Genomic DNA, 25,343 nt, shown 5'->3' on the forward strand with positions numbered 1-25,343 from the left:
TTGATATAAACTAAACTATTATCAATTGATAAAGAATCAGTGAGGAGGAGTCTGTAAGAATGACCAAATTCCTATTAAGCCAACTGTAAAACCTCACAGGGAGAGTCTTGCTTGTACCAGACCTGAAACTATGGGATGGAAGTGGCAGAGCATTCATTTCATACTGCCTTTTGAGGGTCAGTAAATAAATAATCCAAATCCATTTAGTACTGTCAGATCATGGTTTTGCAGTTATTGCTTTCATGTTTTTTTTATAAATATATACAGTACTTGTAATTAATCTTTGAATGAGCAAATTAATTGTTCTGCTCTCAGGTTTTTATTTTGGTCCTTGAAAGTACTTAATTTAATTGCCAAGAGGCAAAACAAAAGTGAACCTGCACCAAGTGCTTTCATGAATTTACTTTTCACAGAATTTAATCATACTATCTTGAAAACATGTATGAAGCAAATACACAAAAGCGCATGGTGCAGCTTCATTTTCATTTTTGCTTTTGATGATTTTTTTGATATTTGGGTCTTACATTATATTGTGACTTCATAGCACTATTCTTTTTTTTCCGTTTCTCAAGATCCACCTCAGTCTCATGCAACATTTGCAGTCGTTGAAAAACATAGTGACGGCTTTGCCCTGAAGCCTTTAAAGCAAAAGTTGTTTGTTGATGGGCTCTCATATCTCCTGCAAGAAATTTATGGCATTGAAAATAAAAATGCAGAAAATTCCAAGGTAAGTTTTTGCCAGCAGAGACAAACAGGATTTTTTAGAAATGAGAAAATTCATTACCTGCCAGGTATCCCTCTGGTGTGCAGCCTATAGGGGCAGTAACAATAGTTGAGTCATTCCCTGTGGTGTCCAGAAAGTTTGGAATCATGAGGCAGGCTTTTATTAGTTAAACTGATAGGTTTGTATTACAAATTAGATTTTACTAGAATAATCTCAGTTGTTTAAACATAACTCAAGTTTTGAGAGGGAAGAACATCACGTTTTAAGGAAGATAGATATAAAAAATTGTTATTTAGGGATTGATAAGAACAAGTGCTGTGTATGATTTTTGGAATATGTGAAAGCATTTGATGAATTACAAATATTTCCAAGAAGCAGCAGAGAAGCAGCTAGACATCACGGGAGTTGTGTCAGGAGAAGGTTGAAACCTGGCAAGACATTCCAGGAGTCATGTTGTGCACTAGACTAGGGAGGTGTGTGGCACATCCAACTTAATCTGTGTGGCTGACTCAAAACTTGGAGTGAGTTCGTGCATGCAACTTGATACTGTGTTGTGTACATGACTGGAAGCTCTGTTTTGTACACAGTTTGTAATTCAGATGGACAGACATCACAAAGAAGAGACCTTGTTTGACTTCAAAGATAGTCATGTTTATCACATGGTGTCAGTCATGAGGCGAGCAGCTAGAGCATCTGGCAATATTGGAGGGGAGGCTGGTGCACAGCTGTCTTTGCTTTCCCCTGCTTGAACTGGGTATTAGATTAAGCCAGGATTTCCATTTGACGATATGGCACTATCAATAAGTAGGGGACCAGCAGCAGGCAAGTAAGGAGTATTGGCCCTCCCAGCGACATTGACAGCAGCAGATGTTTCAATACTCTGACTCACAACGCGCACAAATGGAGATGAATAGAGCGAACATCAGGATAAGTGAAGAAAATTAGCCAGCCCATCAGGAGAGAAGGACTTACATCATTTGAAATATCCTCACAGGGCTCAGACAAGCCCCATTTCATCAGCTTAAAAGGATTAGGGAAACAAAGTTTTTCCAGCTCACTTCTAGATGTTTAATGGCTACCTCAAGAGTGAAAGACCTCAGCAAAACTGGCTTCATACAAAGTACTATAGTGGAGTAGTGCTTATGATGTTAAAGCAGTAGGTTTAAAATAAATATGCCAATATCACATATAAACCAGGCTGAAATATCTGATTCTCACGTAATAAGCTGTCTAATTCATCATCCTGTACAGGAGTAAAGAATGATGAAAATACTGATGTCATTGTGATGTAGCACATAAAAGACACTATTGTACAAAAATATGCCAAGATGTTTATTTGAATTTTACTGATGCAAAAGCAATATGTCAAAGCCTATTACAGTACTTATGCTGAAATGCCAAGGCCAGTGTTAAATCGGCAATAATAATAATATAAATCATGAGCATTGAACATAATGGCAACACCTAGAATAAATAAATTTAATGTAATAAGGAAGTAATCCAAAAGGATACTGGGGAAAAAACCCACACACACAGACACTGGAAACATTACATAAGCAAAATGAAACAGGTTATTGAACTTCAAGCAAAACACAGTACTGAAATTGCAAAGAAATGGAATAACTAACTGTAATAAACTGGATATAAAAGTAGCTGTTATAGTTATACCACTAACTACAACAGCTACAATTTATATCCAGTTTATTAGAGTATAGTGAGATGAAACCATTTAAATTCAAATATGAAATGAGGTATAATTCTCCAAATTACTTGGAAATGCTTATCCCAAGAAGAGACATTAACAGTGAACAGTGGTTATTCAAAGAAATCAGTTGTACTTACAAAGAATAGAAATAAGACTCATACAGATTTGCCAGCCACTTGAGGAGAATGCCCAATAGTATTCTAAGGAATTTGGGAGCATTGCACAAACCATTAACATGGGTTAAATATTAATACTGAAATCTCTTTGGGAAATATGAGAGAAACAAAAAAATTAGGGTGAAACAAGAGCATAAACTCAACAATTTCGGAAGGAAAGGCAGCATAATTTTGCTTGCAGAAGAGACACAGGGAATAACGTAACCACTGCTCCTGCCACTAGAAGCACCATGCAGTAGGAATGTCTACCAGGTGAAGGATTCCTCTTTTCATTTAGTGTGTCTGAAGAGCTGCTGACTACAGGATTAGGTAAATTCCTGATTGGTTAAATGATTAAATGATGGGGTGCTATATTTGCTCCAAAAGTATTCATTCATAATACTTAGCTTCTTTGTGCTTTGAAAATAAGTTATGGAAAAATATTGATTTATTTGGAAATATACAGGTTGAGTTTTTCACAGCCATATGTTATGATAATTCACACCTGTACCCTGTGTTGATATTAATGATCTGAATTTTCCAAAATGTCTTATGTTTAGTACAGTAACAATTAATTGTAGTTGTACGTGACTGTTTTAATAAAGATTTTAAAAGATCAGAATATTAAAAGTTGGAATAATATAATTGATTATTTCATCCTATAGGTATCAACAGAAGAAGACGCAGAAGATAATGGAGCAGAGTGTGTTATTTGCATGTGTGATTTACGAGACACATTGATTTTACCCTGCCGTCACCTTTGTTTGTGCAATTGCTGTGCAGACTCCTTAAGGTAGCTTTTCAGTATTTTACTTGTTTGTTTTTGAAGATTGCATGAAATTACATTATTAAGAAAAGAATTACAGTTGTATGTTATGGTGCCAAAAGACATGGATCTACACAGAGTCTTTTCAAAGATTGAAATACTGCTGATGTACAAAGAAACATCATATTCTGAGGAGTTTTACTTCCCACTCAAAAACCCTTTCACTTTGGGTTTACTGCTGTTACTCTGCATTAAATAGAAAGTCAGGATCTGCTCACCATAATTTCAGAGTAACTTCCTGGAAATGGAAAGAAGCTGGTTCAGGACTTGATGCTTGTAACACTGCCAGTGTTGGTTTGACAACTTCAGATCTACAGTAATATCTGTTATTTCTGCTTGACTAATAAAAAAATTACAAGACTTGTGAATACCACACTTAACAGGGATGCTTACCACCCCAAGTTCTGAATCTTGCTGGTATTGGAAGTAGCTTTACCAATCAGAGTGCAAAACTGTGTTAGTTTTGGAGCTGATACTGCTGGCACAGCATCAGTAGTTCAGGGTGGGTCTCCCTTTCATTTCAGTTACTTGAGAAAAACTATCTGAATCATTAAAATCTCCGTGTTAGTAAAAGATTCTCAAGTGAGTGTGAAAGGTAACAAAAAGTACAGATACTCTTGAATCTAATGATAAAGAATCAAGGATTCTCTATTTATTGAAAATTTTTATATCAGGGAAATTTGAGTATAGTAATAGATTTACATGAATGTATGTAGATGAGGTGGCTACAAGTGGATACAGCACTGTACTGTATTTCAAGACTGAGGCAAGATTGGATTAGTATATCTATTGTGATTACTCATTGTGAGAGCATCCTCTCTGGCTGATGTTTACTATACATAACCAGTGCAACTGTGATGTGACAGTCACTGGCATAGTTTCCATATACATGTAATTGAAAACAACTTTCTCTAGTACCTTCTGCATAAGGGGTTGCCAACTTTGTGTGCCTTGCAAGGCATGCTATACTTTAGCATCCATCTCGTGAAGAATTTGAGGAGCAAATGAATGGTTGTTTATAGCAGGCTAGCACCCTTATTTTGACCCTGTGGTGTACACAGTATTTACAATTGAGATTTAAAGTTAGTTTACTGTTTACTGCTCATTTCATATCTTGATGTGTGTAGATGGATTGAGGGGGTTTAGAGGCAGTTTTTATTCTTTTTCACAGACAAATAGTCATCGGCAGCTGGCAATTTTGCCAGCTGCTGATACTTACATAAGCGCTGCTAAGGGTTCTTTGCAGCTTCCTGTTGGCTTCTTCTCACCCAGTTGTCTAACTTCTTTACCCTGCTCCAGTTTTCACTTCTCATTTAAGAACATTCTTTTGGCAAACACATGAGAGTGAAAATTTTGTTCAGTGCTTTCTTAAACTATTTTATGTAGTAATGGTAATTGAACACAAGCAGTTCAAGGAAGTTCTAAGAATCCTAACTACCTTTTATTTACTTGAGTAGTTGATAGATATGTAATATAAAGCTTTTTTTTTCTCTCCAGGAAAGGGCTAGCCCTTTGAGGCAGGCCTTTAAGATGTTAGTAATTAAATATTTAAGGTATATTCTTTTTTGGCTCAGGTGTTTGATTAAACTACTTAGTAATCTTATGAGATACTACTTACCTTGCCTTCAACATAGCCTTCTATTTAATGTGGAAGATTTGATATTGAAAGTTCAAGGCTTCAGCAACTCATGTCAGGCATTTTTCTATGTACTGTAGAGCATTTTCATGTGGTGCAATTTTTATCATCGTAATTTTGTCATATGCTTATTTACTGTATTATTGGGATGTGCTTTGTTGCTTCAGGAATAAGCATACTTGTCAATTATTTTTTCAGATACCAGGCAAATAACTGTCCAATTTGTCGTGCCCCATTTAGAGCACTTCTGCAGATAAAAGCTCTACAAAAAAGCACTGGGCCCTGCACTAATCCGCAGTCAAATCCAGAGGTAAGATTTATATTTGTGTATGAATAGTATAATCACCAAGTGTTGTGTATCTTTGTGTTGTCCATGTGCTTCATTTTCTTCCTACGAGAATACAAACCATTGCCTTTTGTATGGAGTCTTCAGCGCACATGCACAAAATTGGTTGCTGAACTTGGAAACAATGGTATGTTAATGGATGTGGGGCAGTCATGTTGGGGAATGCCCCCACTCTATCTACACCATCTGGTGACTTGTTCTTTAGCTGCCATTGAGAGCAAACAACATCCTTCTCTCATCTGTGTGACAGTTGAATTTGGATGATTAGCCTACTTCTTTTCTTGTTTTTGCTGTAAGATTTTGTGTGTTGTGTTATTTAGTGTTTTTGTTGCTATGCTTCAGTCAAATGGAGAAGTGACATGAACAGTGCCAGTGTCAGGGATGTGTACGGCTGTGTCTTTGTTTCATGTTTCCCACCTTGATAGACCACATAACATTGTTCTTTTTGTTATGGAAAATCCTGTGTTGTTTTTTTTTTTTTGAGGAATGTGCTGATAAGCTGTCTTCTCTGCAGGAAAAGTTTGAGAATTGGAGGAATAGTTAAAAGGCATTTGCTGGCATTGTCTGGGGGTCAGGGTTATACCCCACCAGGGATGCTGCTTGATCCTTGTAGATCTTTCCTTCCATTGGCTTCCACTCCTTTGCCACCTAAGAGAGCTTCCTCAACTAGGGAATATTGCTCACCTGCCCTGGAGAACCTGTTCTCGCCCTTTCCTCAGAAGACAAAGAACTGCTGGGGTTAGTGTTCCTCCAGCAATTTCTTTGTTCTCCAGGGATGATGATGTTCCCAAAACAATTAAGATGTTGTCTCTTGAGTATATGAAAAAGATCTGGCCTACAGTGAATATCACTGGATGGCTTAGTGAAGGAGAAAAAGAATTATCTCTGAAGCCTGGATCTCTTATTAGGTCTGCTGCTGACACTGTGCTGCTGCACCCTTGAATTCGTCTGCTGTAAAGAATGGGGACTTTTTAGTGCAGTAGTCATCCTAGTAGCTACCCTCTGGTAGCTACTAGAAGAATTGACATAATTGGTTCTGGCCCCAACCAACCCTTTGGTGTGGAAGGTGAGCTTGGTTCATGAGAAGAGAGGGAAGAAATGTGAAATGTAGTCGTTTTTCCTCATGGTCCTCTTCATTGTTTTTTCTCCTCTTCCTTGTGCTCATCTGCATCCTCCTCCTTGCATCTGGCCTCTCCTCCACAGAGGAAGAAGAAAAGGAAGTCTAAGGCGCCGCATAAGAAGTCCATTTGGGCTTCTTGTGTGTGCTCCTCTTCCTTGGAGAGGAGTGGGGATAGATCACCTCTGAGTGGTTTTGTTACCTCTGGCAGGGTAGCCTCTCCTATGCATACCCGCTTAGCCTAGACGACTGCTACCTACGTATCCCCCTGTAAGCTTTCAGGCTTACATCCAGTTGCGAATGAGCAATCCACTTCCCCTGCGTGTGCTTGATATGCTGGCCAGGTGTGTATAGTGGCTCAGGACAGTTTTTCTTCTCATATCTTAAGGAGTTCCATGGGGATGGGTCTGTTTGCTCTGTGCACATGATGTATCCGGGCCACATGTGCATGAGCAATGGGTGGGATCTTACATACATTCTTCTTTGGGAGGGCTTAGAGCTGAACCTACACTTCTACCTTTTGTGCATGCAGTTTGCTGTGGGTACTTTGGAAAGGTGAGAGAGCAGGGAGGTGGTGAATGGATAGTCCTTCCCCTCTGTCTTTCTCTGTAGCTGCCGAGTTTAAGAATGGCCAGGTGGGTTATAGTCCCAACTCTGTTTGGATGGTGACTTTCTTGGTTCTTGTCTGCCTTCTCCGGCAAGAAGCTTGTGTGGTTTGGTACAAGATTGGGAGCAAGCTAGGGGGGCAAAAGTCTGGTGTGATTCCCTCTGTGCCCGAAGAGGTGTAGCTCAAGCCTCAGGGGAGCCAGTAGGTCCCAAAGGTCCTTCTCCTCTAGAACCACTGCAGGCTAAGTTTGGTCACCTCTTCCATGAGATTATTGTGCTCATTCATGAGTGTAATGATCTCAGTCAACCTTGGCTTCATACCTGCCTAGTATCTTTCGTTAGGGGGTCCTTTGGAGGCATTTCCTTTGGTCAGGTTGCCAAGGTCACAGTTGGCTCATGGCATTTTGGAGGAGGTGAACAACCTGATCTGCAGGCCAGGTAGTTCTTTACCTCTAGCAGATCAATCAAGCTACTTCCCTTTCATGTCAAAGGAGGTATTACCTGCCAGAGGATGCAGAGACTACTTTTCGATTGGACTCCTCAGTTTGCTGGTTGATGAACAACCTCCCCTTGGAAAGACTGTTAGGAGGGACTTTTGTCCTCTGGTCAGGAGTCAGCTGCCTTAGAGTCTGTTGCCATGGCTTCTCTTCAAACTGTCTCATGGGTTAACATATGGTTGAACACAGTGACAGACTTCACAGTGACAGGTGTCTCATCTCATGATGGAAAGACATTGTTCAGGAGGTTTTTGGTGTTTGGATTAGTTCCTTACTTTTGTTAGCACACTGATGTATCAACCAGTGGGTTAACTTTGTACTTTGAAGGTGAGTAGCCTCTTGTTAAGGAAGGTTTCAGTGTTGTGTTTGGCATTACTCTTTCCTAAGAGTAGTGTTGATGCTGCTATTAAGCTTAGGAGGACAGATTCTCAAGAGACTATGGTAATTGGATCTAAGACAGCAGGCGGAGTAAAGCTTTGCAGTCTGGGATGACAAAGAAACCTGAATTTCAAAGACTTAGACAACCTACTCAACCTTCTCCCATTAAGGAAGCTAGGGAGCCATCCCAACCCTTTTGTCTTCCCCCCCCAGCCTCAGCCAGGAAAGGAGGAAAAGGGAAGAGGAAGGGAGTGGATTACTGAAGTTGGCTGCCCCCTTCTTACGCTACCATGAGTAAGAGGCTGCATGTCTTGCCACTCCAAATTCATGATAATCTGAGGTCTCCTTAGCAGAGCTGGAATTGATGTAGGAGAAAGTTGCCATAGAAATAGTAGATCATCAGTCTCTGGGTTTCTGCATTCACATTCTGGTTTCTATATTTTTATCCTTCTTGTGGAGAAGGCATCTGGGAGTTGGAGACTGGTAATCAACTTTTCTCCCGTGAATAGCATGCGTTTCAGATTTGGTTCAATATGAATATGCCACATTCAGGTGTTTACCTGGGTATTGCTTTGGTCACGGCTAATGCCCATTCGGTGGGTATTTGTTTATGGTGATACCTGGTTGATTGGTTGGTCTTGGTGTCGTGTCTTCCAGAGAACAGCTGTTACAAGACAGAGATATTCTTCCCTCGTTCTCAGCTTGTTCCCTTAAGCCAGGAAGCCAGAGAGGACCTGGCATGGTGGCAGAAGACAGAAACCTCTTGTAAAGGGAGTTCCATTAAGCTCCCCTCCTCTGGTGAGTAGAGTTTTTTTAGGTTTGTGGCAGCAGGCCTACATTGTCTGGACATCAGTGTTCAGGAGATGTTGGCAGCATGAATGACGTTGCGGTCATTCAGAGAGTACTTGATAGGACACTTGGTGGTGCTGATGAGTAACAACCACTGTCATAGCCCATGTCAACAATCAGGGTATTTTCTTGGGTTCTGTGTCTTTTGGTATTGCAGATGCATGAATTGGTGGCTCTCCAAGCTTTGGAGTTGTTGGCCATGTACATTACAGGCAGGGGGAATGTACTGGCAGATCAACTCAGTCATCAGAATTAGGTAGTTGTGACAGAATGATCCTTTTACAACCAAGTTGCAGAAAAGCTGTTTTGAGACATGGGGTTCCTCCATGCTCCTTCTGTTTGACGAGACTGAACAGAAAACTTCTAGTTTAAAGTTCTCCAGTCCCCAACCTTGGGCAGTGATGGATGATGTATTTCATATCCCTGGGACATCTGGATGTTTCTAAGTTCGATGATCAGTTTTGCACATGTGCACTGATGACTCTACACAGGAGGCTTTGGTTTGTATACTTGGGGAAAATGCAAATTTCCTTAAGATTTAGGTTTTCTTAAAAAATATATTAAATGTAATGATTTTCATAAATTTATTACAGTAATGGTTTTGTAAAAAGTGATATACAACTGACACATTTGTTTGAGTTTTTCTTTAGTGATTTTATATTTGTAGCTTTGTTTCAGTGAAAATTTGGTTGTTTCAGAATGGAGACAACATTCCACCCGGGTATGAACATGTATCACTTATTGAAGCTTTGAACGGTCCTTCGGTGGCGCCTCCGCAACCGTCTGCACCCCCAGCTCATGAATTGTATGTTCAATTGCCTCAGAGTCCTGTAGATGCTGCTGACACTCATGCACGCACTGAAGCCTCAAGGTATCAGCAGAAGTAGCAACTTTTTGAGTTTTATGGGGTCAAGCTATGTAGATTATTCTCATAAGATTTATATACTACTTTTGCCAAAAGTAAAGTCAAAATTGCAAGTAGAGTATATGTTTTTAAAGTAGTGATATATGGTGCAAATATGCTTCCAGTAGACAGTTCTTAGAGGTGCAAAATAAGCTTTATCATATTCATTTACATTGTGGCTTCGTTGCAGTACATATTTGTTCACATGCATTACAAAGCATGATTTTACAAAAGCTCACACAGTATCTCTTGATTATCTGTATGTATAAATTGGTCATAATATTGAGGTGGTCAGTAAGAAACTTGTTAATGTGTTAAGTGTGTCACCCTATCACCCCTGTGAATAATCCATTTCTTGTTTGTGGTTCTTGTAAGCCATTGTCTGTTTGGAATAGATCAGCCCATGCTCAGATCCCTGAAATCATGTGCCATAGCTGTAGCTTTTTATACAAACAGTTAACCTTAGGACCTTTGGTCATTATAGTTTTTAATATGTTGTCAAGTAACCTTTTGTTTTTAGAGATTTTAGTTATTGAGCAAAAATAAGATTTTCATGGGAAATATGATTATAAAAATTTAACTGGAGCATGTAAACTTATTGCCTTAAATTCTTTTTCCTGGCCAATCATGCATACCAAATTTGCTGGTATGGCAAGGTTTTAGAAATAAAAAAGGTCAAAGATATTCTTAGTATGCCTTACAAGGTGAAGGTCAAGCATATGAGTTTAAACTATGGGCTCTGAGCAACTGGTTTTGGTGACAAGTAGAAAATCCTCAGATGTAAACACAAATTACTGTGGTATCCTATAAGAAAGTTAAGCAGGAAAAATTAAAGTAAAATAAAAATCTATTGTGATACAATAAATTCTGTCTTGGGAAGAAAACATTTTACCAGTTTTTGTTCTTAGTAACTACTTTATAGTTTTTACCTGGAACACTATACATACCAGTCATTATGATTCTGTTAAATGTTGTGTTGCTGTAGTTGTCATCAGATTTTACTTAATACAGTATATACAAGATAAAAATAGCAGTCATCTTTGCTTCATAGAAATATCTAATGAGAGAAGAGAGAGAGAGAGAGAGAGAGAGAGAGAGAGAGAGAGAGAGAGAGAGAGAGAGAGAGAGAGAGAGAGAGAGAGACATTCGTTTCATTACATTTGGAAATTCAAGTTCCCAAAGTATTTTCCAAAGTTTAATGGTAGCCAAAGGTTTTGTATAGAATGCCAAAAATTACAGTATCGGTATAGCTTTGTGTAAGAGAAGAGAAAGAAAACTTTTAAGGCTAGTGAGACAGGCAGATATTCATATAATTGTGCAAGTTCTTTAAACATTCCAATGAGTTCAAGTATCTTAAGATGTTTTGATGCTGAATTAATGATATATTTGGATGCCATAAAACATTAACTTTTAATATATTTCTGATAAACTTAAAAGAGAGAGAGTTTTTTTTTTTTGACTTGTCAGACAGATGTTTGTATGAGAGATTTTTTTTTACTTGCCAGACTGATGTTTGTATGATTGTTTAAGGGCATTTGTATAATACAGTTATGCCCAGGATGTACCTTTCCACAGGATGTCCCAAAAAGCAAGGTACAAAAATCACCACTTCTCATTGTCTCAGACATGTCATGATAACATACTGCTGAAGACTTGGGAGTGTGTATGGTGATTACTGGCTGATTACTGCTTTCCTGCTGTATATCTTTTAACAAGGTCTGAAGTGTAAAAAGAGATTTCATTGACCACAAAATTGTGCTACAGTAATCATAAATAGTGGACTTAAATGGAAAAATTTTGTGTTCATTAAGAATTTGGTATTAGATATAGTATTTTTAAAATCTTGATTGGATTAAGTTTGAGTATGATGTGGTAAACATAGAATCTCCACAAATTTGCTTGATCAACACACTGCCCATTACTGGGTACTTATACTCCTTAGGTATTCAGCTAGGTGCTCAATGTTATGACTGATTTACCAAACTTGATATTTGTGAGATATGAGCTTTTGTAAAAGGATAGTTTAGTACAAAAAGTCATTGAAGTAGTTTCATAAATTTTGGACTTTTGTACTGGTGTCATCTTAAGTTGCGCAGCTTGAGGTACTAATTAAGCAACTACATTTTCTCATTTCTATCCAAGTACTGTACAGTCATTTCATGTCTTTCTTTTGCTGTCAGCAAGGGTTAATAGTATATTCTATAGTTGGAAAATCTAAAAAATCTTCCCCATACTTCTTCATTTCTACTGTTGCTGATCCATGATGTAGTGATGATTGCTGATGTTCAAACGAGCTTTAAAGTAATTTCAGTATGTTTATATAGTATGGAAACACTACCAATTATCTACTTTGTTGTGGTGTTTTAATTGTTTGCTGATGAAAGTCAAGTGTGCTGTTATATTTTTAAACATTGCATGTCAAAAATATGCACCAAAAACAGTACAGTAGTGCACTTTGGATTATGGAGTTAGGTACGTATGTATATAAAGAACAAACGAGCATGTACTGTGGTAAGTTGTAGGTATTGTTTTGTTAAATATTTCTTTGGTTCTGCTTACAGTATTATAAGTATGTAGATTGTCACCAAAAGGCATCTCTTAGTTTTACTTGAAGAATGAAAATTTATGTAAATTTTTTGTCAATAGTCTTGTAAAGATTTGAGAAATTTTTATTAGAAAATTACCATGATATATCCATATGGCTTCATAACTGTAGGTTGCACACATTTTCCAAATGAAAGCTATTGTCATACAAATTCAGTAACTGAAAATTGGAGAAAATGTTACTGTAAAGTTACCCAAACTTTGACTTATAATGCAGGGTTTAGCTTTTGATGCTGAATCCAATCTCTTCCTGCTCTGCTCTAGTAAGTAAATTAGGTTTGAATTTACTTGATAAAACTTGAACTTATGTTATAGTTAAATAATTTAATGTTGTCATACCAATGTAACAAGGCACTTCAGGTCTGCTGTCTTCTACACTGACAAAAATATTGTAAGTCGATGGAGTAGTAGTTAACAGGAGAGTCCTGTGGTTCACTTTCCACATTGGTTTTTTATCCTTGGTCTCCGATACATAATTGGATTTTGTGCCATGCATTCTTCAGTTTGCAGGGTTAACCTTTTGTGAGTCTGATTACATCAAATGACATGCAATTTCATTCCTTGAGATTCTGATGACCCCTGAGGTTCTGAAGATGTCATGGTATTGATGTAAAAACAAATAGATACATCGTGAACAGCTGTCGTCTTCATTGTGGACTATTCAATATTTGAATACTGTGATTCAAACATCATTAATTTTTCAGTCAGACCAAAACTTCGAAGCCTTCTACATATTTTTAGATGCCTTTCCCCCCACCCTTCTCTGTTATCATGGTTGTCTTTTCTTATATGAATCTTTTGGTCTTCTATTCCTTTGTATAATCGCTCAAAAAGTACAGTATATACTGGAATGTGCTGATAGCATTTCAATACACCCTCATTCAGACTGAATTTGAGTTTTCTGTTGGTCAGTCACTATCTTTAACTCATAAGTAACCACCTTTCTCTCTGCTACCTTATGAAAATTATTTGAGGGAAAGGTCTTCGATGGTTGTTGGATTCTGCTAGTTGACTCCATAGAACTACAGCAAGAAGTAAAATGACATCACAAACTACAGAATTTGTTGCACTTTTGTGGGGTTCTCTGTGGTATGTCTAAAGTGCATGAAAATCTTTCTTGGATCACTTCAAGGTTAGGAGGTCCTTGCTTATGGCTGTGGTGAAACTGCCTAAATTGGGACTCATGCTGGAACCCCTTCTTTAGACCTGTTTTTATCTTGAGTTACGTGTAATCCCAAGTTAATCTTATTATTGTAAGTTGCCTCTACTATTTTGAGTTTATTTTCACTCTTCCACCCATTGTTGTACTAAGATGAAGGAGAGCATCCCTCTTTTCAGGCAGCCATGTAATGTCTATGCTGCTACTTTCATTTATAGTATGTGAAGATTGGTTTGGTGAATGTTTCTTCCCATCCTCAGCCATACTTTGGAATTCATTGCCCACTTTTGTTTTCTTTAATTTCTTTAATCTTGAACTCATTCCTCACTTCTGTTATCCCTAATTTCTACATTCTCAAATTCATTCCCTACTTCTATTTTCCTAGATTCATGTAATCTCTGTTTCAACCATGGATTGCAAGTTACAGCTCAGGCTGTCTTGCTTTTAAGACATCATCTGACCAGAATTTTTTATCACCATAGAATAAAAGTTACTCACTGAATCTCAGCATCAGCTGTTTTGTATGGATTAAATTTTTATTATTATTGGCTAGTTTAACCCGACTATGCTTACTTCATAGAAAACAGCAAAGTGTAGAGGGAATTGGCATTTTTTGAGAAAATATTCCAGGAGAAAAAAATATGGGTTTTTAGTTTTCTGTAAAAGAAAACTATTGTGCCGGCTTTGTCCGTCCACACTTTTTCTGTCCACACTTTTTCTGTCCGCTCTCAGATCTTAAAAACTACTGAGGCTAGAGGGCTGCAAATTGGTATGTTGACCATCCACCCTCCAGTCTTCAAACATACCAAATTACAGCTGTCTAGCCTCAGTAGCTTTTATTTTATGTAGGGTTAAAGTTAGCCATAATCATGCTTCTGGCAACGATATAGGATAGGCCACCACCAGGCCGTGGTTAAAGTTTCATAGGCTGCAACTCATACAGCATTATCCCAAGACCACCGAAAGATGGATCTATTTTCAGTGGCCTTGATTATAAGCTGTAGCAGCTGTACGAAAAACTCGATTACACCAAAGAAACTTCGGCGCATTTTTTACATGTGAGGCAGTGGACTTTCTACAATCTCACTCCCCAGACTTTCATTCAGATCTCACTTCATGTAACCTTTACTCCACTAATTTCATTATCCCCTTGCTTCAGTTGTGAGATTAATTCATTATTCTGAGTTCAGTGTGGAAATTTTCCCTTATTTTTGATCTATCCAACTCTTTTGTCAATGATAGTTTGTAGGTCAAGGTTTGGAGGTTCAGGGACAACTAATTTTTTAAGTTGACAGCAGACTTCAGTACAATATTAATTTGACTGTGGAGTTCCCCCTTTGATTTTCATCAGATAATTCCCCCCTTTTTAATTTATTTATTTATTTATTTATTTAGTTAACTACTTAATTTTTATGTACTCTTTCCCCATTCTTTTCCCAGCCGAGAAGAACCTAAAAGAGTTCAGAGGTCTGGTTAAACAAATCATTTATACTAACTAACTAACACATGCTCTGGATTTATACTCTCTTGTCTCAGTAGTAGCAGATGGCCAAGTTGTGTTGTAGCTTGAATAAAAAAAATATAAAAAAATATTTTTTAAAACATGCTTTATTAAAATACACTAAAAAGTAAGAAATGATTTTTGAGACAAACCAGGATTTTCTTACAATTAATCATGTCTACAAAAATAAATAGTTGTGGGTGCCAAACATGGAAGGAAATGTTACAAGAAATAAAAATATATTTCCTTTCTTGTAGCGTTTCCTTCCATGTCTGGCACCCACACTTTTGTTTTGTAGGCACGATTAATTGTAAGAAAATCCTGGTGTGTCTCAAAAAATATTTTTTGGTTTTTAGTGCATTTTAATAAGTTTTAAAAAATGTTTTTTTTACATAATTCTATTTTATACTTTTTAGTTTGAAAGGAATTATAACTGATTTGATTGTAACAAAAAAAAATTTGAACTTGGTATCCTGTTGAGCTAAAGAAGGTTTGAGAAATCCCTAGAGTTGTTGATGTATTCTACCAAGTCAAAGAAGGTATGAAAAATCCGAAGAGTTTCATACAAATCCTGAGATACTGGGAGAGGTCACTGTAGAGTCACTAGTCACTGCTGATCTACTGATCATGTAAGGTTGTATTGTCACTGGGATTGAGTAACCATGCAAAATTTCAAGTCCATCGGACAAAGGGAACTGGTAAAAAATAATTGAGTTACAAGTTTTGAGATAAACAGATGGACAGACAGATGGCCAGACAGACACAGAAGTCAAGTTAAGTAAAAGCATGTAAAAAAAAGGAAGGGTGAAAGGTTAGACTCATCCTCCTTATCATCCTCAAATTTCTTGACCCATCCATCTGTGACCCATAGGCATAGATCTGTTTGGATATCAGCATCTGTACCTTAATTTGGTGTTCCTCCGGGTATTTAACTAGAAGTAAATATAAATTGTGCCCTTTTTAACAAGACGTTACTGTAGTCCAGTCATGACGCCTTCTTAGTCCCAAGACTTCTGTTGGATGCACGTAGGTAACAGAGTCACTGGTCCAACACTTGCACATTAAGTACTTTCTTGCTAAAGGAAATTTGGGAACTGAAGCCACCTCACCTAAGTGACTACTCAATAAGTCATTATCGATAAGTTATGTTTGTCTTGAAACCACTCTAATTTTTAAGAATGAAATTATTGTTTTTCTTATATTGAAACCCATTACTTTAAAAAAGATTATTCACCTCCCTACCCCTCTTTACTACATGTGGTTAACACTACTCAGATAACGATCACCTTCTGCTGGTGGAGGTACTTCGATGACTGGATGCATGCAAAGACAGGCGGGAGCTGGAGCTCTTCTTCTGCCTTGGGAATGTGTCTTAAAATTTTGCTTCCATGGATCGTGCTAGTTTAAAGCTAAAGGGTTTTATATGAAGGAATTGATATTCTTGCAAAACTGGATTTTTATATTTTTAATATCAGACCATAGGTCAAAACTGTCCAAGAATTTGACACCTACTAATTTTGTGGATATCTTGAGTTCAGGTTTCTTTGAGTTTCCACCCTGTGACTGCTAGGTAAGTTTTGAATTAGACCTCTAGCCTTTGCTTTGTTTGGCTTGCCTAGTTGCTTGTTTGTGTTTTTTCATGTATGGTTCTTTTCAGTATCTTGTTTTACTACTCTTACACATTTTCATCTGTGAGAGTTACTTTACTGTATTTGTATTTTGCTCCACTTTTATTACACATGTTCAGTAATGGAACATGCATTTTTCCATGTGAGATGGAATGGTGCAGTAACATGCATTCAGTTTAAGTACAAACTCATTATTCTGCAAAAGCCAGGTATCTTTTATGGCAGAAAAATTATCTAATCCAGTGGTATGGTTAATCATCACCATCATCATCATCATAATCATCGTCATTCTTTTCTTTGGGCACTTCTACCCATACAGGTGCTCAGCTTTCATTTATCATTCCTTCCGGTGAGACCTATAGGCATCTAGGAGTGTCACTTAGTATGATATTAGCAGGGTTATTAACAAGGATTTTTTCTGGGTTCATAAACTAGAGTTACCTCTGTGCAGTTAGAACATGTCATTATTTTCCTTGAACAAATAGAGCCTGCAGATCAAAATGTCCATGTTATTTTGTTAACCCTTAAATGCCGACTGGACGTATTTTACGTCGACAAAAATTGTCTGTCGGGTGCCAAGTGCATGTAAAATACGTCGACTACAAAAAGTTTTTTTAAATATTCGCGGAAAAATACTTAAAGGCCTCGTTTGCAAAAAATTTTAAATCGCGCCTTGAGAGATGCTGGGAGTTCACATATCACGCTGTTGTTTTGCTTACAAGCGTGACCCAGCTGTGCATGCACGAATTTCTTTCTTATCCCAAAAGAAAGCATCAGCTAACTCTGCTGAAAATCACAGAAATTCTTTAGTCACTTTGTCGTAATTTTTGCACCATTTTCTATTAGCCTTTACATAAAGTTTTATATATGAAAATGCGTACAATTTCATGTAGAATACAATTTAAAATAACTCATGGTTGTAGCTTTTATCAATTTTGACATATTTTCATATAAATCACGATAAGTGCCAAAATTTCAACCTTCGGTCGACTTTGACTTGACCGAAATGGTCGAAAAATGCAATTGTAAGCTAAAATTCTTACATTCTTGTAATATTCAATCATTTACCTTCATTTTTCAACAAACGAGAAGTCTCTAGCACAATATTTCGATTTATGGTGAATTTTTGAAAAAACATTTTCCTTATGTCCGCCCTAACTGCTGAAAATCTCAGAAATTCTTTAGTCACTTTGTCGTAATTTTTGCACTGTTCTCTATTAGCAGTTACATAAAGTTTTATATATGAAAATGTGCACAATTTCATGTAGAATACAACAAAAAATAACTCATGGTTGTAGCTTTTATCAATTTTGACATATTTTCATATAAATCACGATAGGTGCCAAAATTTCAACCTTCGGTCAACTTTGACTTGACTGAAATGGTCGAAAAATGCAATTGTAAGCTAAACCTCTTACATTCTAGTAATATTCAATCATTTACCTTCATTTTGCAACAAACGAGAAGTCTCTAGCACAATATTTCGATTTATGGTGAATTTTTTAAAAAAACATTTTCCTTACGTCCGCCCTAACTCTGCTGAAAATCTCAGAAATTCTTTAGTCACTTTGTCGTAATTTTTGCACACTTTTGTATTAGGTGCTACATAAAGTTTTATATATGAAAATGTGCGCAATTTCATGTAGAATACGACAAAAAATAACTCATGGTTGTAGCTTTTATCAGTTTTGAAATATTTTCATATAAATCACGATGTGCCAAAATTTAAACCTATGGTCAACTTTGACTCGACCGAAATGGTCGAAAAATGCAATTGTAAGCTAAAACTCTTACATTCTAGTAATATTCAATTATTTACCTTCATTTTGCAACAAATGGGAAGTCTCTAGCACAATATTTCGATTTATGGTGAATTTTTGAAAAAATGTTTTCCTTACCTTACCTCCGCGCGCGGTAACTCTGCTGAAAATCTCAGAATTTCTTTAGTCACCTTGTCGTAATTTTTGCACCATTTTCTATTAGGTGTTACATAAAGTGTTATACATGAAAATGTGCGCAGTTTCATGTAGAATACAACAAAAAATAACTTATGGTTGTAGCTTTTATCAGTTTTGAAATATTTTCATATAAATCACGATAAATAGAAAAAATTTGACCTTCGTCAACTTTAACTCGACCAAAATGGTCGAAAACTGCAATTGTAAGCTAAAACACTTACAGTCTAGTAATATTCAATCAATTACCTTCATTTTGCAACAAATGGGAAGTCTCCAGCACAATATTTCAATTTATGGTGAATTTTTGAAATTTTTTTTTACGTCCGCGCATTACGTATTCATGCATCATTTTGTGATAATATTTTCTCTGTGTTGCTTTGATTGTTGTACAATTTGTTATATACCAAAATCATCACAATTTAGTGTACAATACCACGAAAAAAAATAACTCGTTTTGCTCACAGTGCGATTTGTATACAATTATACAGTATATGACATTTTTTTTGTGCTGTCATATATTCCAATATTTATATATGATAATGATATTTTTTTCATTTCTGATGGTTGCGTACTAAACTTCAGGCAATGACAAAAAATGAGCCAAAAATGAACTTAATCTTTAAAACTAAGCGTGCTGTGATTTTTTGAAAAAAACTTTTTTTCCTCTTCGACGCTAACTCCTAAACGCCGCCAGCATACGGCAGACACTTTTGTAAATAGAGGCTGGCGTTTAAGGGTTAATATTCCTTCTTGGAGTTTTATCATGCAATAACTGAAAAGGCACACAAGTATCCCCAAGGTATAAAGAAAATTTGCTAATGGGGCATTGCTCTCCCAGAGACATGCATTTATGAAGTAAGATCCATTTAGCATGTTTCCAGACATGGAAAATGCTTGATTGTTCCCAGTGACCCCACAGGATAACATGGGAACATCTGGGATCTGGCCAGTCACCATTAACAGATCAGGGTCTTTGAGTCCTTGGTTAGACAGGTTGCAAAGACTAGCTATTCTTGCTATATATATTAGGGGCAGGGAGGCACCAAGTATATTCTCAGAATGTATATGATAAAGACATCATACATTTTTTCCTTACCCACAGACACCTTTCACTTGTACTTTTTAGGCTTTGATGGATGAGGTGAGTCAGGAGTTGGTGGGACAGTGGTTCAGTTGATACATTCAGAGGTTGATTTAGTGGCAGGTATTTTAGTAACATTGAGACAGGAGAAGTTTTATAGTTCCTTATAGACTCCAGGAGTAGCCAGTATGGGTGTTCACAGAAGTGCCTACTGGAGCCTTGCCTGCTTCATGAGAGTCTGAAGCTTACTTGAAAGAGAAACTGAAGGGGATCTGGACGACTTTACGAAGCTGTCTTTATGAAGTTGTGAGAAGTTAGGCAATGGAGACGATGTAACTACAAAATTATAAGATAAGAAATGGGTTGTGAATGGAGTGAAATGGCTGATGCTTACAGGTGATAAACTAGTGATCAGGGATGATGAAGAGAAACTTAAGAAACTAGCAAAATTGTTTGCAAGAGGAGGAAGTTACAAGCAATGCAAGCAAGATTGAGGTTATGAGAGTAATTGAAGGAATGAGAACTGTTATGCCCTATCTGTTGTCAGGAGATGGCAGCTGTTTTGGTTTCTCCTTCGGGTAACCTTTTAAGCATGACTCTTTTTAAGGCGATAAAGGAGGATATATTGGTACAAAGTTGTACCTCTTTCTCACAGGTCTTTTATACCTTTCGGGGATACATTCAGCCATCAGGTTCTGGTAGGAGGCCAATTGCTGGCCTTCTGGCATGTTTGGAAAGATTTCGGAGCAGAACCTTTGGTAGTGGAGGTACTGAAGGAGAGTTATGATTCCTGTCGGGTTTCCCCTCTGTTAGCATTGTCTCCTATAGCCGTTCATTTGTATATTCTCCAGCATAAGTAGCTCGTTCCTCAGTAGGCGGTTGTAATTAGAGAAGAATGCAATGTAGGAGATTTCAGTAATTCAGTGGAATTTTACTCGATTTTTGCTAGTGCCATAAGCAACCAGAGATTGGCATCCAGTGTTGGATGTATTGTGACTATGTAACTTCAAGTGTCCATCCCCATTCCTCATTTTTTTTCTGTGTAATTATGCGTCTGTCCCCATTCTTCTTGGTTTTTTCTAGTTTGGTTTTTGGTGACTTTCCAAAAGAACAGTTGGATGATTTGACAAACATCCAGGATGCATTTTCCTCAATAATTGATCCTCAGCCATGCAGTTTTTTCGTTGTGTATTTGCAAGGAAATTAATCCTGTTCAAGGGTCATTTTGGCTCATGTACAGTGCCTCAAGTATTCACAAGGAATTTGTTGCATGTAGGGGGATGGTGACATCTTTTAGTAACATGAGTTTTGTTCTACTGAGTCGACTGGTTCAAGTTGGTCAACTCTGTTGATGGTATTTGAAGACCAAGGATCTGTTGCTTCATCTGGCTCAGCATCTGTGCATTATGAATTTCAGTAGACTTCCCTAAGTAATCCTCAGTCCATTCTTTATCTGGGGAAGAGGGTAGTCTTTCACAATGTGTAGGCTTTTCTGTCAGAAGACAAACAGGCCCTTCTTGCTTTTTTCCAATGAATTTTAGCTGTTCAGGAAGCTTCCTACACAGTGATGGCTTTCTTTATTAGGAAACATGGCCTCACTGGAGAATTTGTTAGAATAATCAGGGACAGTTACGTTGTGATCTTTAAACTTCATTAGCTTAAGTAAATCCAGGACCATCATTGTTGCCTGGTTCTGTAGAAGGGATGCTGAAACTGTGAGTTAGCAAGTTTATGCTTAAACCTACATACATGTTTTGTTGTTTTTTCCCCTTCATCCCATAACACAAAATGAAGAGTTGTGAGAAGTGTTATGACACCTTAAAGTACAACAAATGGTCAACCCTACACCTGGTAAATCTTACAGAGATGTTAGGATGGTGGAAAGACCATTGACAATCCTGGTAGGTTTATCCCCAAGAGCTTAAACTCTTGGCTTTATGAAAGAATTTCTACAAAACAAACACATGATTAGAAACTAAGTCATAGTGCAAAGACTGCTTCTTTGGGTGAAAATGAATGACATAGTATGTATTAGTTTCTAGTTCATATTTTTGGTGATTGAAGATTCGGGAAGGACAAATTCTGCCTTCGGAGTGATCATTACATCGGCAAGTCCAACAGCCGTTGTGGAATTTGGGGAGTGTTCAAATGTAGAATTAGTATGCAGATGAATAGGAATGACCATTTTACTACTACTCTGAGGCCCCTCAAGCTTGAGCGATAGATGAGTTTCATCAAGTCTGGCCCAGTTCAGATGCATATTCTTTCCCACTTTATCTACTCTAAGGAAAAGTATTGAACAAATTTTGAGTCCAAGAATTGCTCATTGGCTCCCGTAGAGACCTACTAGCTTCAGAGGGAATGACTTTCAGACTTTCTAGCTCTCTTGGTAGATCTCAAAAGTTTTCCTAGCCTAACCTGTCCAAAAATGCTATAGTTATGCAATCCAGCCAACTGTTCACATTGTTCTTCTTTTACAATCCAGCTTTTGACTACAAAAAACCACAAAACAGACTTACAACACAAAATTGACAACATAACCATCAGAGAGCTCTCTCTACTGCACCACAGCCTTTTCAGCACTCCTTCCCTCATTTGTCTACATTTTGCTCCCTCCCGCCATTTGTCGTCTTATGATGTCACAACACGAAGAGATACTTTTAAACACGAAGTTTTGCTATAAAAACATCTTATAAAACTAAATGTGCTATTTATACATTTCTTAATGCCCATACCATTTCACTAATGCAGAAAATAAAAATGAAATAATAATGATTAAACTTCTAAAACTAACATACTGTATAATCAAATCTCTCTTATTCTTTTGTTCAGGGAAAATTGACTCAAATTACCAGATTCCATGCAGTTCCACTAACTTCCTCATCCCATACTAAACTGCTTGGAGATGCTCAGTTGTCTCCTCCCGATAAGGGGTTTTCAGGGCTTCTCGGATTCTATCTGTAGTAAGGGGAGAAACAACTGTGGCCTTGTGTCAGGTGTGTTCGAGAGGAATTTTCAGCACCTGTGCCCCTGTAGACAGTTTCTCTGCTTTTGTAGGCATAGTAAGAGTTTTTCACTGTTTACTTTGGAGGCTATAGTTCTATACTTACTTTGGTATTGTATCATGCAATTTTATCTGGCTAATGATCACCACCCTAAGTGTTGAGATCAGTTATAATTGAAGCCCCTAGAACTCATTACCAATCACTCTCTGCAATTTAGATGTACAGTACAGTAGTTCTTAAATTTTATCTTTAGATCCTTTCAAGCCACTGGAATTAGTTCCATTGAAGTATTTCCTTTGAAACACTTTATTAGCACTATGAGCAGTTTAAAGAGTAAGCTTAATGCAGGCACTCTCCTTTAGGATGTTGTAAAGCGAATACTATTAGAGCTGAGAATGTTAAGGCTAAGTTTTTAGGAGAACTGTAAGAATTCCAAATCATCCTTTTTGGTTTGACTTCTCTGTCCTCATAGGACAATTAAATTTGGTTTAGTTGGTTGAGCCTGGAAGAGACAAAGTTAACCTTTTGTTTTGTGGTTTTTGGAAACCTAGAATGTCTTGGTCAAAGAACACAGTGTTATCTGTGATGCATTTAATCAGGCTAATGCATGAAAAATTAGTTCCAAACCTTTTACCCTTATTGAAGGGAAACATTCATAATGTAAAAGCAGTTAGGACTTTACTGTATTTAGTTTTATGACCATTTGTTGCTTGAGGATGTAATTAATGTAATTCAGTAGAAGTGCAGTTCGGTTTTTGCCACTCACTACCTTACGTAAGTGCACAGAATCGCATCCTAAAATGTAGTCCTTAGTCTGCAACTAGCGACGGGTAAAGTCTTTTCCTGAGCTGAAGAAAGAGCAATCTTTTTAGCCCTTTGTTTTAAAATTCCAGGTTTTGATATTTATGGGAGCATGAAGGTACATACAGTATATGGAAGCGTACCTTTATATCATGAAGGTATTTGATTTTGGTTAACTCATTTTTGGGGCATTTGGACCCAGGCACAGGGATCCCTTCACACCACTTTTATTTCATTCTGGGTGAACTGAAGTGTTTTTCTAAGCAAGGCTTCTCTTCACTACACACATATGAGAGTCTTGCTCCCTGAAAGGAATCCAACTTCATGCGGCAGTAAGATCTAGAAAGGATTGCAGATCAGGTAAGAATGTTTTAGGTTTCATGCAAGAAACCTTTAGCTTGATTGGCTGAGCAGATTTTGTCAAGCTGCACAACCCACCAACCTCTTCTCAGTGTGGGAATCAGCTACCTTTAACAGTAGGTAAGATTTATCCGAGATAATATAAATTTTCATAATACTATTTATTATTTGGTTACTTACCTACTGTTAAAGTAGACCCTGCCCAACCTCCCCTCTACCTAGTTGCTAAGGAGAATTCTGACAAAGAGCTAAAACATTTAAAACACACCTGTTGGAAAACAGGTGTACCAGACAATCATCCAGAGGTCAACCATTCAATCTTCTTTTGTTTGAATGCTGACTCGCCTCTTGGTGCGGAGATGTAAGCTATCTTTAACAGTAGATTAGTATCCAGATGATAAATTTTATTATGGAAATTTATATTTTTCAGTATTCATTTTGTTCTCCTTAGTAATTTTCATTTATGTATTTAATTATTTTTGTTTTCGGCATGCTTAAGATAACTTTGTTGTGCAATATTGAGGGCCAGCTTTATGCCTCCCCCTTACAAGGTTACCTTATCTGCTGACTTCTTCTGTATTAATTATAACCTAATGATTTTGGTTAGATGTGATTCTTGGGGAATTTGTTTTGCCTCATCAGTTTTCTCCTCCTTGGTGGCCCAGTGAAATTCTGTTCCTTCCTTGATGTAATTTCTCACTAGCCACGTTATGAAATAGTTCACAGTTTTCTTAGTTTCACAGCAACATGCTACTTTGGTTTTTTATTTAATTTTTGAAAATGTTTCCCATTTGCTATGTTTTTTAGATGTATAATAAATGGTGCTCTTTTTGTTATTCAGGCAAAATACAGAGGCTGTAATAGGGTTGTAGTGACTGAATAATAATTTTATAACATCAAAACATATTTTTGAATACAAACCCATCCATCCTGTTGTAAGTACCCTTGTCTCTGCCCCTCATTTGATCCTTGAATTCTTTGGTGTACTCGAAGAATAATTAGTAAAGCAGAGCATTGTATGTAGGTCTGGGCATGTGTGGTTGGGAACTTTCTGTCTTGGACAGTTGGGCAACTGGAATTCCATTGCATGGAAGGTAGGAAATATATGATGAATAGGTTCATACTAAAGTCTTATGTTTAAAAACTGACTGATTTTTTTAAATGTAGGATGTCAAGCCCAGCACTGGGGCACTTTTGGCCATTCAGTGCATACAAAAGTGAAGTTATGTAGTTGGAGTGGTTGAATAGCAAGCTAAAGAGAACTAGAAAATAATGAAGCATGCACAAGGAGTTAAAGGTGGAACTAGGAGAAAACTCCGCTGTTACACTAAAAGGTAATAGTTAGAGAGGTTAGACAGCAAGATTAAAGAAAGGAGGTGGGAATGGATGTAAAGTAAAAGGCTAAGAAATTGGTGCAGCTTGGGGCTTGAGGAATGCTGCAAGCACCCCATAGTAATGCCTAAAATGTACTATCCCCCTTTTTATTATAAGATTTGTTATATA

At 37.3% G+C, this 25,343-nt stretch overlaps 1 protein-coding gene across 13 annotated transcripts in view; it reads left to right on the forward strand.

Moving 5' to 3' along the window:
* Mrgn1 (Mahogunin ring finger 1) overlaps positions 1-25,343 on the forward strand; it is a 109,869-nt gene that overhangs the window by 44,181 nt on the left and 40,345 nt on the right. For 8 of the 13 annotated variants that reach the window (XR_010854082.1, XR_010854084.1, XM_067109081.1 and 5 more), the window contains exons 5-8: positions 573-727; positions 3,250-3,377; positions 5,245-5,356; positions 9,538-9,710. Coding sequence is in view for 10 of the 13 variants with exons in the window: in XM_067109081.1 (XP_066965182.1) it covers positions 573-727; positions 3,250-3,377; positions 5,245-5,356; positions 9,538-9,710 (568 nt within the window). In the remaining 3 variants the exon portion in view is untranslated. The remainder of the gene's footprint in view (positions 1-572; positions 728-3,249; positions 3,378-5,244; positions 5,357-9,537; positions 9,711-25,343) is intronic. The other 5 variants (XR_010854083.1, XM_067109086.1, XM_067109079.1 and 2 more) reach the window with 1 other exon arrangement.

The sequence above is a fragment of the Macrobrachium rosenbergii genome, chromosome 9 (assembly GCF_040412425.1).
Source record: "Macrobrachium rosenbergii isolate ZJJX-2024 chromosome 9, ASM4041242v1, whole genome shotgun sequence".
Taxonomy (NCBI): Eukaryota; Metazoa; Arthropoda; class Malacostraca; order Decapoda; family Palaemonidae; genus Macrobrachium; species Macrobrachium rosenbergii.